At 38.1% G+C, this 15,971-nt stretch overlaps 1 protein-coding gene across 3 annotated transcripts in view; it reads left to right on the top strand.

Annotated features, from left to right (window-relative positions):
- Positions 1-15,971, top strand: part of Sphkap (SPHK1 interactor, AKAP domain containing) — a 141,126-nt gene that overhangs the window by 115,979 nt on the left and 9,176 nt on the right. For 2 of the 3 annotated variants that reach the window (XM_048459146.3, XM_048459144.3), the window contains 4 exons: positions 11,136-11,321; positions 13,017-13,103; positions 15,374-15,426; positions 15,514-15,698. In XM_048459146.3, the coding sequence (XP_048315103.3) occupies positions 11,136-11,321; positions 13,017-13,103; positions 15,374-15,426; positions 15,514-15,698 (511 nt within the window). The remainder of the gene's footprint in view (positions 1-11,135; positions 11,322-13,016; positions 13,104-15,373; positions 15,427-15,513; positions 15,699-15,971) is intronic. The other variant, XM_085697539.2, reaches the window with a different exon arrangement.

The raw sequence follows: 15,971 nt of genomic DNA, 5'->3' as shown, positions 1-15,971 counted from the left end.
TTATTTTATTCTATAATCATGGTATAATATAATATCTGCCTACTGTAAGAGAAAGAAAGGCAGAAAGGAAGAAATGAAGGGAAGGAGGGAAGGAGGGAGAAAGGGAGAGATTAAAAGAGGGACGGAGGGAGGGAGAATGGAGGTTTGTTGAATAACTAACTTTTTATCTTTCAAAACAAATTGAATTCATTTATGTAGCAGAAGAATCACGGTGTCATTCTCCTCATAAACGCAAATGCTCCAATGCTTTGATGGCTTTTGAAATTATTCATGGTGGTTTTCAATCAGAGATAACATTAATAAGTAACAGCAATTGTTTTTCTTTTGGAAACAGTCAAATTTAATTTTAATTTAGGAGATTGAGATTAAATTTTTGGCATCTCCTCTCTAAAGAGTTCCTTTCCTGACTTATTCTAAGGATTCCCTGTCAGGACCCTGTGTCCCACGAGTGCCAGCTCTTTGGGTGCACAGGGTGCATGCATGCGTAGTCTCTCTCTGGAAGCTGTCATTTGGACAGCACTTCTCCAGAAGATTGTACTGCATGCAGCGGGAATGAACATCCGGGGTGAGGTAAGAATTCCCCTCAGGCTGCACAAGGAATATAAGTTTCTTTTCTAACTTCCAGTGCCTGCACACTACTCTCAGGGGACCGTTGTATCAATCCTCTATTTTTAGCCCACAATTAAAGTTTAGTGAAACTGAAAATTCCAGTTTTAGAAACATACAGTTTGAGAAATAACCAGGGCAGTCTTTTCAGAAATGTATGCCTACATGGTCATTATTTACAAAGAAAGGAGAATATATATATACACATATATATATACATATATATATATATATATATGCGTGTATGTGTGTGTGTGTGATAAACAAGATGAACACAGCTATCACCAAACATCAACAGTTCTCTAAAGTCTGTGTTGCATTTACTCCTAAGCAGAAGAGATCAACGTTGGGGTATTAAAACATCGTCATCGGAGAGGGTTTTACATGGGGTCTTTGGTAGAGGGTCCAGTCAGACATGAGAACTGCCTGTTAGACAGTTAGTGCTAAGGACTTTCCTTTCCAGGTGGATAGACCCACAGGAGCACAGAAGGAGAAGAGACAACAAAAACATAAGGTCCAGAAACACAAAGCTAAGACTAACAAAGAAGGTCAAATACACAAAGGAACAAGGTTTCATCAATAATTGTTTGACTGCAGACAATATTCATCAAAGATTTTGCCCATGGGACTATAGACTCATATCAGAGCTAAAGACACAAATATGACCAACATGTCACTTTTCAGAAATTTACATTTAGAAATACATAAAAAAGAGGAACACTGATTCCAGGAACCTGACTTGAAGTCAGCAGACATCAGGGGATGTTTAATCAGTGAAGGTCACCAAACTAGAAAGCATCTTGAACTAATATCCAATGGTTGTAGTTATGGTTGTAGACCCAGTCAGACAATGATTCTCATTATAGAGTTTTAAATTAAATGTCACTGATGTCACTCCTAGAACAGATTTCACCTGGAAAAGTTGCAAACACTTCCTACTCTGCACGAATGAGACCATAGCTGACTCAGATTCTTGTTCCATAAAGTCACCCAAGCATTCAACCTCTTGCTTCAGGGTATAGATATATGATTCTGTTTCTCATCAAATAAAGAGAAAGAATATAGAATTTCCCAGAAATTCAAGTGTTGGCTCTAGTTGCAAAACACAGAGACTAAGAATTGGATATCGTTTTTGATTTTGTGGGGCAATATAATCATCATAAAACATGAAGTACACTACCTTTTTTATTAAGTATACTTATTTTTACTGAAAAACAATAGAGAGGGAAAAATTTTTATTGAAAGAGATGATTTGAAAAATTGGTTAATTTGTTTATCCATCTGTCTATTACACTGCCTTAAACTATATCAATTTGAACCAGTTTCCTAACATCTTTCATTCTGATTTACTCACCCAGAAATGGCAATAATAATGTAATTCTTAAATTTTAAATATGATTTATATACAAAACTCTTAATTCAATACTTCACCTATTATGAATATTCAATAAATTCACCTGGTTAGTATTACTATGGTAGTATCATAGCCTTTATTTCAGGAGATGTCTCTTTCTACAAGGGGAAACTTGTCATGAGAAAAGTGAGAGATTTATTGAAATAAGAGATTCCCAAGATTGCCAAACAGAAAAGTAAGTCACAGTTCAATTACATTTGCTGAACTCAGAGTTGCTATCATGGGATTTGATTTGTCAAAATAGCTGGAAACAGAGTTTCATTCTCCATGAAAGAGTTCAACCCACTTCTATACAGGAGTAGAGCATGTGACATAGGCAGTCTCAGTGTTGTTTGGAGGTCGAGAAAGATTATCTTCTGAAAATATTTTCAGGCTCTTTTCTGAAGGACATCATCATGATTCTTTAAAATATGAATATTTTAAAATTTCATTAAATTAATATTTAAAATTTAAAATATGAATTCTTTAAAATTCAACACAATGAAATAAAAACCACTTTCTTACTATTACTTTTATATTACTCGATAAAAGAGTCACAGATGAAGATCCATTGTGGAAATCATTCCCAAATGGAGTTATTTGTTGACTATTAGCACCGTATTTTGAAGATGTATTGATGATAGTGCTTGTTTCTTTAAAGTGGCTTTTGTCAACAGAATCAGATAAGTCATAGACTATCAAAATGTATTTCTAAAAGACACACCCAATAAATGAAAACTATCTAAAATGGTAAAATTCAAATGTTTTTATGTATTGACCAATTTCTCATAAGCATGGGACTGACCTAATAAAGCAACACAACTTCAAGGGGGAAAAAAGATCTCTTAAAATTCAGCAGTAAGGAAATGAACAGCGTACTAAAAAATAGATAAAGGTTCAAGAGATAAAGGCTAGATTCCCAGCTAGTAGGTATAGTCATTGCAAAGACATTCCATCACAAAGGCTTCATGTAAACTTTGTATCCACCTATGGTTGGATTCCTTATTTGACTACATTATTGGGAAGAGATGTAATCTTAGATGTGTCTAGTTGGAAGAAATCGGTTGCTTGAGAATCGTCCGGGGGAGTTATATCTTGTATTTGTCTGTCTCCTTACCTCTTGTTTGTCAAGAGGAGAGCCACTTTACCACATGATGCCCTCATGATGTTCAGTTTCACTATGTATGAGCCCCAAAGCAGCATAACCAAGGAGCCACAGACAGAACCCTCTCAAACCATGAGTTTAAATGAACCTGTCCTCCTTTAATTATTTCTCTCAGGCATTTGACACAGTGACAAAAAGCTAACACGATGCTCAGCTATCATATGCCTGTAAGACAGTTCAAACAATCGAATACAGTAAATATCTATTAAGACGAATAAAATCCAAACCACTGACAACACCAAGCCCTGGCTAGGATGTCATATGTTACAAACCATTAGTGCAATGGATGACCACTTTGGAAGATATTTGTCAGTTTTTTTTTCCTAAAGTAAGTAATTGATGTTCATCGAAAAAGAGAAAAAGAAAATCTGTGTGGGTCTTTAAGTCAGCTTCGTTTCTAGTTACCAAAACATAGACATGTTTTTTGTCTAAAAAAACTAAAACATGTCTTTTGTTTTAGTTGCTTTTCTATTGATGTGACAACACACTATGACCAAGGCAATTTATGAAAGAAAACGTTTAATTGGGTTTGTGACTTCAACAGTTAGACTCTATAATGGTCTGATAAACAGACACACTTGGGATCTGTAATTTTGATCTAGTGGGATGCATCCTCCCACCACTACACTTTAATATATTCCTGGAATAATAAAAGCAACTGCCCATAGGATGAGGAAATGGGCATGCAGATAGGTGTTGTGTGAATCAATAACTTGCATTTCGCCGATGATACAGTACTACTTGCTGAAAGTCCAAATGAGCTGCAGACCATGATAGAGTTGTGAAAATAAATGAAAATAAAAGTAAACATCAAGAAGACTGAGATACAATACATGAAAAGGGCCCACAATGACTCTAACGTTAAAATAAAGAATCAGAACCTCAAGCAAACTGTCAACTTTGTCTATCTGGGAGGAAACCTCAGTTCAAAGGAGGCAATTATTTCAGATGTCAAGAGGCATATAGGGAATGCGAGGGCTGCATTCCAGGCACTGGGAAAGGTTTGGTCAGCAAGAGACATAACGACAATGACAAAATTGCAAGTATATGAAACACTTGTCTTGAGCTGCCTTCTTTACAACTCTGAAACAACAGTGAAATGCTCCTCAGAACAGTGGCTGGATGTGTTTGAGATGCATGTCTCAGGAGGATTCTCGGTGTCATACAAAGAGATAGGCTGTGCCGTGATGATATTAAGAAACATCTCCATCTACAGAAGGAAATAAATTACAGAAGAGGAAGGCCCTAATAACACTGAATAGAGAGCAAAAATCTTGTGGAATCTTGGGTATGACAATAATATAAGCATCTAGAACTGCCCAGTCCTGGGATAAGAACAATTGAAGAACTACCATAAAGAGGCTGCCCATGCATGCTTAAGCACTGCTGAAGTGAAGTGAGGATGATGATGACGATGACGATGATGATGATGATGATAATGATGATGATAATTTCTCTGAATGATGTGGTGTTAAATGGATCTGCACCACTGCCATGGTTGAAGTATCTGATCTCAAAATCATAGATTAAAAGTCTAATCACCACTGCAAAAATAAGCTGTTTGATGAAATGTGAGAGCTACAATTATCTATGGACCTATGCTGATGGATGCTACAAAGTAGTCCCACACTAGCTCAGAACTGAGCATAATAAAGAGACATTTATTTAGGGGTAGACTCACATATCACAGTACTCTGCACGAACATGGAAGAAGAACTGAATCCAGCAGCCGAGGGAGAAAGAGTGCAAGCTTTACTGCTGATTTTATAGTATAAGAGATCACTCCCAAGTGGGCTGGTATCTTAAAGACTATTGACTGAAGAAGTTACCACAGTACTTCCCCTTTTGTCTAAATAAACAAGTTCTAAGCCTAAAACAAAGATATATACAATAACAATAAATATAAAGTATAGAAAATTAGAATTACAACCAGCATAAATAATATCAAGCAAGAAACATGCTAACTGTTTAAATTTAGCATCCTAAGAAGTCTAAGTCTTGTATTAGAAATGGCTTGGCCAAGTCATAGAAGGAAAGTAACTATGACTATCTACTCTTCAACCCCATTGAAGATCTGAGAAGGGATATAATACCACATGAGTAAACAGGAAATGCAATCAAGCAACTTCCAAAATGTGCAATAAATGACAGAGACAATTGGGTACCTGGGTAATCACTCAGGGTCTCATTTGCAATGTTGGAGCAGCCAACTTTGGGCCTAGAGTAACTGACAGACCATTTTCAGAGGCAGGAAATATTTCAAAACTCTCTTACCCTGTCTTGGCAAGGCTTGGTAGTCTTTTTTATGGGGGGGGGGGGGGGGGATCCTGCTTGTCCTGTCCAGATACCATGCATTTTGTCAGTAGTCGAGGCATGGGACGTTCTTTGCTCAAAGGCTAGTTTGCCAAGAAGAAAACAAGCTCCAAGTGGAGTGTCTTCAGTGCCCAACTTTCTCTCAGGAATAGATCAGTGTCTGCTCCTGGAAGCACCAATTACTTCAAGAGAATGATGGGCATCAAAGAGGCTCCTTATAAAGTTTGCTGGCCATTTGGGCAAGAAACTGTTCTTGCCTGGACTACTTGATGGTATGCTGGATGGACTGGACATGAAGAACCCACAGAAAAGTGACTACTGAACATTCCAAAAGATGGGATAGTCCTTCAGGGTTCCTGCTTCATAAAAGAGCCTGCCAGACATTCTGCAGAATGCAGAAGAAAGTGACTGACAAACTGCCAATAGAGGCAAAACAGTCTTTCTAGTTTCCTGCTTCATGGAAAAGTCTGCTAGACACTCTGGGCCTGTAGGCTGAAGATGGATGCCCCAATGTTACAGAAGAACTTTGAATGACTGTCCAGGCAGTAAGTTGTCTCTGTCAATTCTAGAGTTTTGGAAGTTGCTTACAATGTACTTCCTGTTTATTTAGGTAACATTATATCCCTATGAAGTCTTTGATGGATTTGAAGAACAGATAGTTATAGTTATGATAAAAGATAGATTAGATATAAAACTTTAGACTCACAAAGATAAGATAAATGATAGAGTATTTTCCTTAATTTGCCAAATGTGAATGGACTAAGTATTATAACTGTAATTCTTGTTTGATAACTATTTTGTTGCATGTAATCTTGTAATGTTAAAGTTAAAAACCTTCCTTTTAAATTAGACAGAAAAGGAGAGGTGATGTGGGATTCCCCTCATGTGCTATAAATATGTTTTATTGCCATTGATTAATAAAAAAGCTGCTTTTGGTCAATGGTTTAACAGAATATAGCCAAGCTGGAAAAGATATATAGAGAGAGTATGCAGAGTCAAGAAAACTCCATATAACTACCAAGGGAGAAAGACACCCGCAGAAGCCTGCTAGAACCTTGCTAGTAGGCCATGATGACCTCATGGTGATGCACAGATTAATAGAGATGGGTTAATTTAAGATTTAAGAGCTAGTTAGAAATATACTTGATCTATTGACCAAAGAGTATTGTAATTAATACAGTTTCTGTACAATTATTTTGGGTCAGGAAACAAACAAGCAGCCTCTGCCTACAGACATAAGAATAAGTATTTAGTATTCTAAAGAATAAAGCATATTAGCTTTATTAAATAAAAACATTTTGGATCAACCAATATGGCTCAGTGGGTGCAGGTGCTGGATGCCAACTCTGACAACTTGAATCTAACTTCCTGGACCCACCTAAGAGAAGAGGACGAACTCCCATAATTTGTCCTCTGACCTCTATCTATATGCCATGGCAAACATATACTGAATTAATTTAATTAAATAATGCTTCAAAAAAACCGACATATTGTCCAAACAATATCTCAGAGAATATATCACTAGAAGAATATACCACTATGAAATAAGTGTAAGTGAAAGTGTGTAAATTAATAAAAATGAATATTAGCAGTGACTTGAATATAGATAAAGGAGAAAAGAGAGTCACAAAGATCAACAGGGTAGGCTAATATAAAACACAGTCTTCTCATCTTATTTTACATTTCCTCAAAACATGCTATTTTGAGTAGAAAGTGTTTGTTCTATGGCAAATGAAAAACTAAAATATATGATACTTATGACAAAGAACAGGAGAGGGAAAATAGAAGTATGTTGTGTACTTCCATCATGTCGGTGTTATAATGTAACCTGACAGTAAGCTATACACTGAATATAAACACCAAAAATTCTGCAATAACTACTAAAAATATGAAACAAACCACTATAATTGTAAATCAATAGTGGAGATAAAAACAAAAGTCTAAAACTTTCTCAGTTAAATAGGAAGAATCTGGAGTGAAGGTTAAAAAGAAACTCGGAACAGATGGGACATATAGAAAACAAGATTTTATATTTAAATCCAGCCTTATTGATAGTCACATTAATTATCAATGATCTAAACACTTTTAATTTCAGTTAAAAGGTAGAGATTATACTTTTGCATAAAAGAGCAAAACCCTAACACAAGCTGTGTGGAAGAAAAGATCTGAAATATAAAGGTGCAAATGGGTCAAGAGTAAAAGGATGGAAAATAAGGGCCAAATAGCCCTCAGGATACAAAACATTACTGGGGATAATGATGTTTTATAAGCTAAATTATAATGTGTGTGTGTGTGTGTGTGCGCGCGCGCGCGTGTGTGTGTGTGTGTATGTGTGTGTGTATTATAAGGTAATTTATAAGCTAAAGGGGCCAATCCATCCAATATACAATCCTCTTATATATAGCATCACCTAAGTAACAAACTGTCAAATGGTAATTTTAAAAGCTAGAAGGAGAAATAGACACAGTACCATACTGGAAACTTAACATTCTTCTCTTAATAATTCATGAAAAAAATATGTAAACATGCTAGAAATGTGTGTATATATTTACAAGAGAAATAACAGCAAAGATGCTTCCAGACGCAATATGGCACATGCAGACAATGAACTCAGAGATGGGACAACAAATACAAGTCCAACTCTTGCTTCCTCATGAGACAATCCTAGCACAGAAAGGGGAAAGCAGACAGGAAATCCCTTGACTGGTTAAGAGCTGCTGGGAGAGGGAGTGCTGGATTTCTTTATTGATGCAACCCTTAGTAAACTGGCCACATACCAGGGCAGTCACCACTCCCAAGACCAGCTAGGCATCAAACTGGACTCATGGGAAAAGATAAGATAAAAATAGGAAGACGTCTCAAAGTTGGGAAGGAGACATGGAAAGATGGAGAGGGAGGGAGGAGTGGGAAGAATTAGAAGAGGAAGGTAAAGATGTTCAAAATATATTGTATGAAATTCCCAAACACTTAATAAAATATTGATTGATTTAAAAAGAGCAACATTCACAGTCAGATCAATTTATACAATTTAAGAACAGCCTACCCAGTAATACCACATTTGGGTATATATCCAAAGGATGCTCAATTGTGCCACAAGGACATATGCTCTATTATGTTCACAGCAGGATTGTTTGTCATAGCCAGAACCTGGAAACAACCTAAATCCCCCTCAACCAAAGAATGGATAAGGAAAATGTGGTACACAATGGAGTACTACACAGCAGAAAAAATACTGACATCTTGAAATTTGTGGGCAAATAAATGGATCTAGGAAACATCATGTTGAGTGAGGTAACCCAGATCCAGAAATACAATTATCACATGTACTCTTTCAGAAGAGGTTTTTAAACATAAGTCAAAGAAAACCAGCCTACTATTCACAATCCCAGAGAACCTAGACAACAATGAGGACCCTAAGAGAGACATACATGGGTCTAATCTACGTGGAAAGTAGAAAAAGATAAGATCTCCTGAGTAAATTGGGAGCATGGGAACCATGGGAAAGGGTTGAAGAGGAAGGGAAAGGTGGCATGGAGGGGAACAGAGAAAAATGTAGAGCTCAATAAAAATAAAAAAAAAAAACAAAACAGATTACCCCAACAGCAAAGTATGTATTTCTTTCAGATGCACTTAAAACATTTTTCATGATGTATCATAGGCCAAAAAGAAAGACAATACATTAAAAAGAATTTAGAACATAAAGAATATGTTCTCTGGTCATGCTGGAATTACCCCTAAAGTTAATGATAACAGATTTATAAAAAAAAATCTTCCATAATAGTTAAACATTTTTATATTTAGAAACTAACACATTATCTGTTGCTTATAAGGGAAGTTGAACTTAAAGTGGAAATGTAAACTTGCTAAAATTTGTGATATGATGGTAACGCTACTTAAGAAAGATATCTTTAAAATGTTTCTGGTTTTCTTTTTTGGAAATCAGAACAGCTTATTATCTGCGTACTAAGTCTCCATCGTTAAAAACTAAAAAAGATCAGGACCAGTGCAAGAGTTCAGCGGGTCAAATCTGATCTTGACCCCAGGCTCTGACACAGCAGAGGGAGACCGACTCTTGTAGATTGTCCTCCGACCTTCACACCCATGTTGTGGCACAGGCTCACCCACACACTAACATACACAAAGTAAACAAACAAAAGCAAGCAAAATTTCTTAAATGATTATCAAATTAAATTTTTAAAAAGTAGCTGAGAGTAAATCATCAAAATGGAACTGTGTATCAGTGATTGTAAAAATCAAGGGAGAAAATTAATTTAAAAAAATATTATGCTCTTTTTACCTCAAATGGTGGATATATGCACCTCTATGCATTTAACAATCAAATAAAATATATAAGAAGTAAAAATGTCTGCTCTCATTTGTTCTTCCTAAGGCTTTCCTATGGTAATAACTGCCTGGCATCAGCTGTCTGTTTAAACTGCTGCCTTCTACCTGTGCCGAGAGATTTCTACTTTCCATTTATGACAATGGCTTAAAATAAACACAGTCGGGTTATGTTAAAAGAAAACTGACCTAAGGAAATCTCATGACAGTGACACAGATGGTGTGTAGGCGTGTGAGATAAAAATCAGAACGCTCGGTTTGTTTTCAGCGTGGAGATTGGACAGTTGACGCTGACATGGCCACAGTCCTCCGAAGCTCCTGTGGGAACGGGGGGAGGGGGTCAGAATGGGGGCTGCCGGATGACATACATCTGCGCCCCCACTTCTGTGCGTCATTCACCCATCAATAAGTGAGTCTCTACGCTTCTCCCGAGAGCAAACAAAAAGTAGCACTCTGGGTAATCATTACTGGTTCTGAATTCGCATTTTATGGCACAGATGTGAGGCTTGCTGTAAATAGAGCATGAAATTGAGATAAAATAAAATGTGCTGACAGACTTATTTGTTAACCTGGATATTCCATGTCAGACGCTAGGGCTCAGTTCCCCTTTTTAGCAAGAAATATCCTGCAGTGAATTTCTATATAGTATAATAAGGAATTGGGCCCAAAACTGCTTTTCAACTGGGTGAATAAAAGAGGCCAGAACCTCTCCTCTGTTGGTGTATTTTGTTCATTCCTACATTTTTATTTTTGGAACTAAATACCGTCTCCATGACCACATCATTCATTCTCTTTTACCCTGCTCAAATTTCAATATTGTGGTAAGGAAAGCTAGTCTTATTAAGGGGAGGACACACTAAAGACAGACATACCACGACACCATCCCTGTCCCCAGTGTTGTCAGGGGCCTGAGCACATAAAGCAGAAGGCAAAACCCAACTCCCTCAAGTTTCCCTCTGACCTCCTCAGGTCCCTTGGCATGCGTGTACTAACACCCCCACCCACCCTGCCACACGCACGTAAATAAATATGATAAACACCACTATACCTCAATGATTCCTTTCAACCTACTTTAAAAACAAATAAATCTAGTAAACAGTGATGCATGGAAGATACAAGAAAGCCAGTGGAGTTTAGTTTTGAGAAGAAAAGGTGGGACCCAGCTTCAAAGGGAGCAGCCGCTAACAGTAAGATTCCACTAGGTCCAACATCATGCCTGGTGTGTGGAGATGTAGGCTCACGGGAGCCCAGTGTGAACTCTGAGAACCGCTCCATGCTGCACCTCCTCTCATGGTAATAATGTCTTGATGTCCGCAGTGACAGCCTCAAGAACAGAGAAGAATCAGAAGCAGAAGTCTTGAAAGAAGCCAGTCCCCCGGAAGAATCCCCCAACCCTCCGAGCAGCAGCGAGGAGAGTACAGGCAGCTGGTCCCAGTTGGCCAATGAGGAGGACAACCCGGACGACACAAGCAGTTTTCTACAGCTCAGCGAGCGGTCCATGAGGTACTTCCTCCTCCTTGTCCTGACTGCCTAATAAGTCAGCCTCAATCAAGATTCCAAAAATGTTTCTCATAGTTCAGTGCTAGGTACCCTTAATAGAAAAGCAAGAAAGAGAGAGAGAGAGAGACAGAGAGACAGACAGAGAGAGAGAGAGACAGAGAGAGAGAAGAGAGGAAATACCCCAAGTTGACCAAGTTTTGTCCTATCATGATTGGGGGAGGCTATCTTAATATCTAGTTACAATTGAGGCTTGAATTAGCGTGGCTACGTTTAAGAGTTAACTGTGTTCTCTTTCCCAAAAGTCACAGCAAGTATGTTCAGTGCTAAAAACTGTGTGTTTGTTTGAATGGAAGCTGGTGTTACAATTTATCAGGTTGAGCTGTCTTTCTGATTTATTCGTATTTCAGATGCAACATAGGTTGGGTTTCCACAAAGCCAAGTGTTTCCACACTGTGTGGTGGGGTTCTCCCTAACCAATCCCTCCCCTTATCTTCCCTATCGTCTGTATGGCTTCTGGAAAAGCTAGAAAGGAGCATCTGGTTGTAACTGCTAAAGTGATCTTTTGTGTCCAAAATCTTTTGACCCCATTTAGATCACAGTTTGTCCAAACAGGCCTGCTGCCAAGTGCCAAGAGAGATTGAAACACCTGGGTACAGATAAAAGATCTTCAAAGTTCTATTTCTGGCAGGGCAGTACAACATAAGATTTAGGAACATTTTACTTTAAAGAAGTGGTCCCAAACTTCAAATGTTTCCACGAAATGTTGGAAAACAGATTTTAAATATGATATCTTTGGACACTGAGTGTCAGATTTGAGGCTGTGACTTTCTCCTTTAGTTTTGCTGAGTACTCCAGACAAGAACGTTCAGGTGGAGAGAGCCTTCTTGGTGACTCACACAATTCCTGAACCCCATTACATGACACACTAGAAGTTACTACTGTAAAACCCTTCTTGGAAAAGATGTTTCTGAAAAATACAGAATGTGTGAGGAGACTCAGTGAGTTTGGTAAAAATTGGACAGGTTCTATTTGGCAAGTACTAAAAATTGTCTCAATGGTACTACATTTCAGAGAGTTTATTCCAGGCCCCTAAGTAAACCATATGTTGATTATACAACTTATAATAGTGATATTATATCCGATATTCTTCTCTGAGACACATATGTCACATGTTACTCATTTACTCATTTTCTGAGGTGGAAAAACCTTACTCAACTTTGTATGTAAATTCTATAACCCTCTGGGGAAACAAGAAATCAAATGTATATTCTATGAAATCCTGTGGTATACCCTAAGAAAAAATCCTCCATTTAACAAAGGCAGACTGTGGTTCCTTGACTTCTTTCTAGATACAAGGAGCAGCCAGATAAGCATTAGGGTGTTTTTAGTAGCCAAATGTTCAGAAGTATATTCAACTGAATAAGCATGCCCAATAGCAAAAAGTCTTCTTGATGAATACCCTCTTTTTTTACCACTAGAGAAATTACAAGTCAGTATCAGTATTACTATCATAAGCATATTTGGCTTCTACCTATGTCTTTAATTTATTCAAACATCAATACCAATACAGAAGGTCAGACACAAATCAATAGCGCCCTCAAGAACAATGAAGGGCCCCTTCCTACAATGGAACATCGGTGTCAGCAGTGTGACCAAGGGTGGCGACAGGCATTAATATGTAAACTTTTGCTTTGTCAGCAATGGCAACAGTAGTGCCACTAGCAGTCTTGGCATTATGGACCTGGACATTTATCAGGAAAGCATACCATCTTCTCCCATGATTAAGTAAGTAGCCATGTGATTCAGTGACTGGCAGCACCACTCCAATTCCATCTGGCAATCCATCGTGGTCATGAAGGTTGTGCCCAGCTACCAACTCATTATGTCTGTGCCGCTGTGGTTCCATGTCGCTGGAGAACTGAGACCTAGAATAGGCCCCAACCCCATCACTGTCTGCTTTCTTGGTTTCAAACATGTCCCTCAAAAAATAGCCATTGCAGATAAAGCTTACCAACATAATCAGAAAGATATATCATCTTACCTATTTTGATTTACGGAAACAACTAGCAAAAATATCCATTCAAATTGTGCCATGCCTCCCTCAGAAGACTATTCAGTAACCTTTGCTGGAAAACACAGTCATTTCAGTAAACTTGGTTATGAGTGGCTTTTCTTTTGCTTGTGGAAACCGGGGTTTTAGTGATATGGGATGTATCTAATGCCAATGGTTGCCATGAGGGAGATGTAGTAACTTTGCTCTCTCAATATGCATCCAGAGAAGTGCTTGGAGATGAATAAGACTACATAAAATGATGCAGACCAGGAGGGCAACCTGAAGTCATAACTACTGCTTAGATTTGTGACTATTCTGAAAAACTAATTCAGTTGTATGCTAATTTTGGTCATAATGACTAAGAATATAATTTGGGTATTCAGAACGGATAAAGTCGCATTGCCCTAATGCTGATTCCTAATGTATTTCCCTCTGGCTAGCTACAGATTCACACTTTATTCACCATTGAATGGGTGTGTTCTTTGGTAACTGGAGGTTGCCACAACCCTTCATTGTTTTTATTACTCACAAGCAAACACAAACCCGCACAAGCTCTTTTTTTTTAGGAGAACTGAAAACAAATTTAGCAAAAATTATTTTTTGACAGATTAATTTTTCTCTTTCAGGAAACATTTGTTTATCGTGTTCTCCATCTTTCTTTTCAATATGAAATTGTAACTTCAGGAAAAGCTTGTATTGAGAGAAAGTCAAGATCACCTCCATCCCTACCCAGCAGCCCATCATTACATAATATGAGAAATTGCATCTGTCCTTTGCAAGGTCATTCATGCTACTTGCAAGAGATCAGTCAGTGGCTCTGTGCCCTTAGAAAATTGACATTCCTGGAAATAATTAGATATAAATGGAAGAAAAGCTATTCTCTCTTTCTTTCTCTCTCTCTCTTTCTTTCTCTTTCTCTCTCTCTCTCTCTCTCATAAATGGAAGGATAGCTATTCTCTCTCTCTCTCTCTCTCTCTCTCTCTCTCTCTCAGACACACACACACACACACACACACAGAGAAAGTGAAGTTTGCCTCACTAATGTTGCCTCACTAACTTATCCATACAATGGAATGCATGAGAAAGGTCTTAGCAGTAACAGAGAATGTAAGAAAATCTTCTATCACCAAAAGACACATTTTTTTTCAAAAAAAAAAATCTTATTCCAAATTTCTAGAAACTAGAAAAATATAGGACTTCTGCAGGCTTCCCAAAAGGGTCACTTCTTTTCAGCTACTGAGATAAATGGCCTTATTTCAGGAGACTTTACGGGGTCTTCCCACTACACACAGGGCTCTATAACAAGTCCACACTGTGCAGAAAACCTCCAGTATTAAACATGACAATGGATAAGGAGAGGCTTGGTTTAGTTATGAGACACTAATTATAAGACATCTCCAGTCTGCTCTACTTCCACAAAAAAAAAAAAAAAGAATGGAAAAAGAGTAAAGACTCTGTTATTGAGACATTCTGTTTCTATCTTTGTTTCCCAGTTTGTGGATTGTCCTTATTCCAGCTCACAGAACAATATGCTTGTAAAAACTATTCCCCTAATTTAAAATTCAAATGTACATCATTGTTACAGTATACAGAACTACACTGTGACAAAAAAAATGAAAATGTGGTCCATTGAGAGACAGGAAAAAGGCAAAAGGATAAATCTCTAAATTACAACCAGTTACCTCAAAGTTCTAACTGTTTGACCTTGTGGAGGTTCATGGAAAGGGAGTTGAAAAGAAATGAAAAAGGTAACCCTCAGACTCTCCCCCACTGACTGTCCTAACGCATGCCATTCAAGATACACAGCACTGCCCTTTGGTGGTAGGGAAGACTGGTGGCAGACCCAGCTGTCCTGTGTAACACCCACATGGTTCTACTTTGTTCTGTGAAAGCCTCTAAGAATGCATTGTAGCACTTTGTAGAAAGACCCATCACCTCATCTTCCATTACAGCTTCTTCTTCCAAAGCATTACCAATCATATACTGTTGTTTTCTCCCAAAGTGAATTAGTAGAAGAAAAGGAGATTATTAAAGAACAATCAGAAAGCATCAAGGGTAAGCCATGTTCTCATCCTTTTGACACACAATTGCCTGGAGTGACGCTTCGGAAAGCAGAGTGACGTTGTGGTTGTGTCTGTGCAGAACTTGCCTCTGGTCTGCCAGGGAGAGCAGCCAGCCCCCAGAGGAGTCTGCTCGTGATCAACTTTGACCTGGAGCCAGAGTGTCCTGATGCTGAGCTCCGAGCCACTCTGCAGTGGATAGCTGCCTCAGAACTCGGGATCCCCACAATCTACTTTAAGAAATCTCAGGAAAACAGAATTGAAAAGGTACAGTGTGCCATGTCTGGGTGGGATAACAAGACAGTTTCGTGCTTTTTATCTCAGCTGGAACCCCATTTAATTGTCCATTTAATCCATATGAACTTGGAGTGTTTAATCTTTAGTTCTTTCAACCAAAGACACCTTGTGAAGACTTCAAGCCACCAGCTGTAGTGATACGTTCATATGACTGCTTCAGCAACTTTCTGTTTCTTACATAGTTGGCGATAAAGGGAAACAGAATTGAGGAGACAGGCACTTTTTCCAAGTTTTTAAACTTTC

This window comes from Myodes glareolus, chromosome 1 (assembly GCF_982192425.1).
Source record: "Myodes glareolus chromosome 1, mMyoGla1.1, whole genome shotgun sequence".
Taxonomy (NCBI): Eukaryota; Metazoa; Chordata; class Mammalia; order Rodentia; family Cricetidae; genus Myodes; species Myodes glareolus.
The sequence above is the reverse complement of the archived record's forward strand: the minus strand, read 5'-3'. Positions and strand labels throughout refer to the sequence as shown.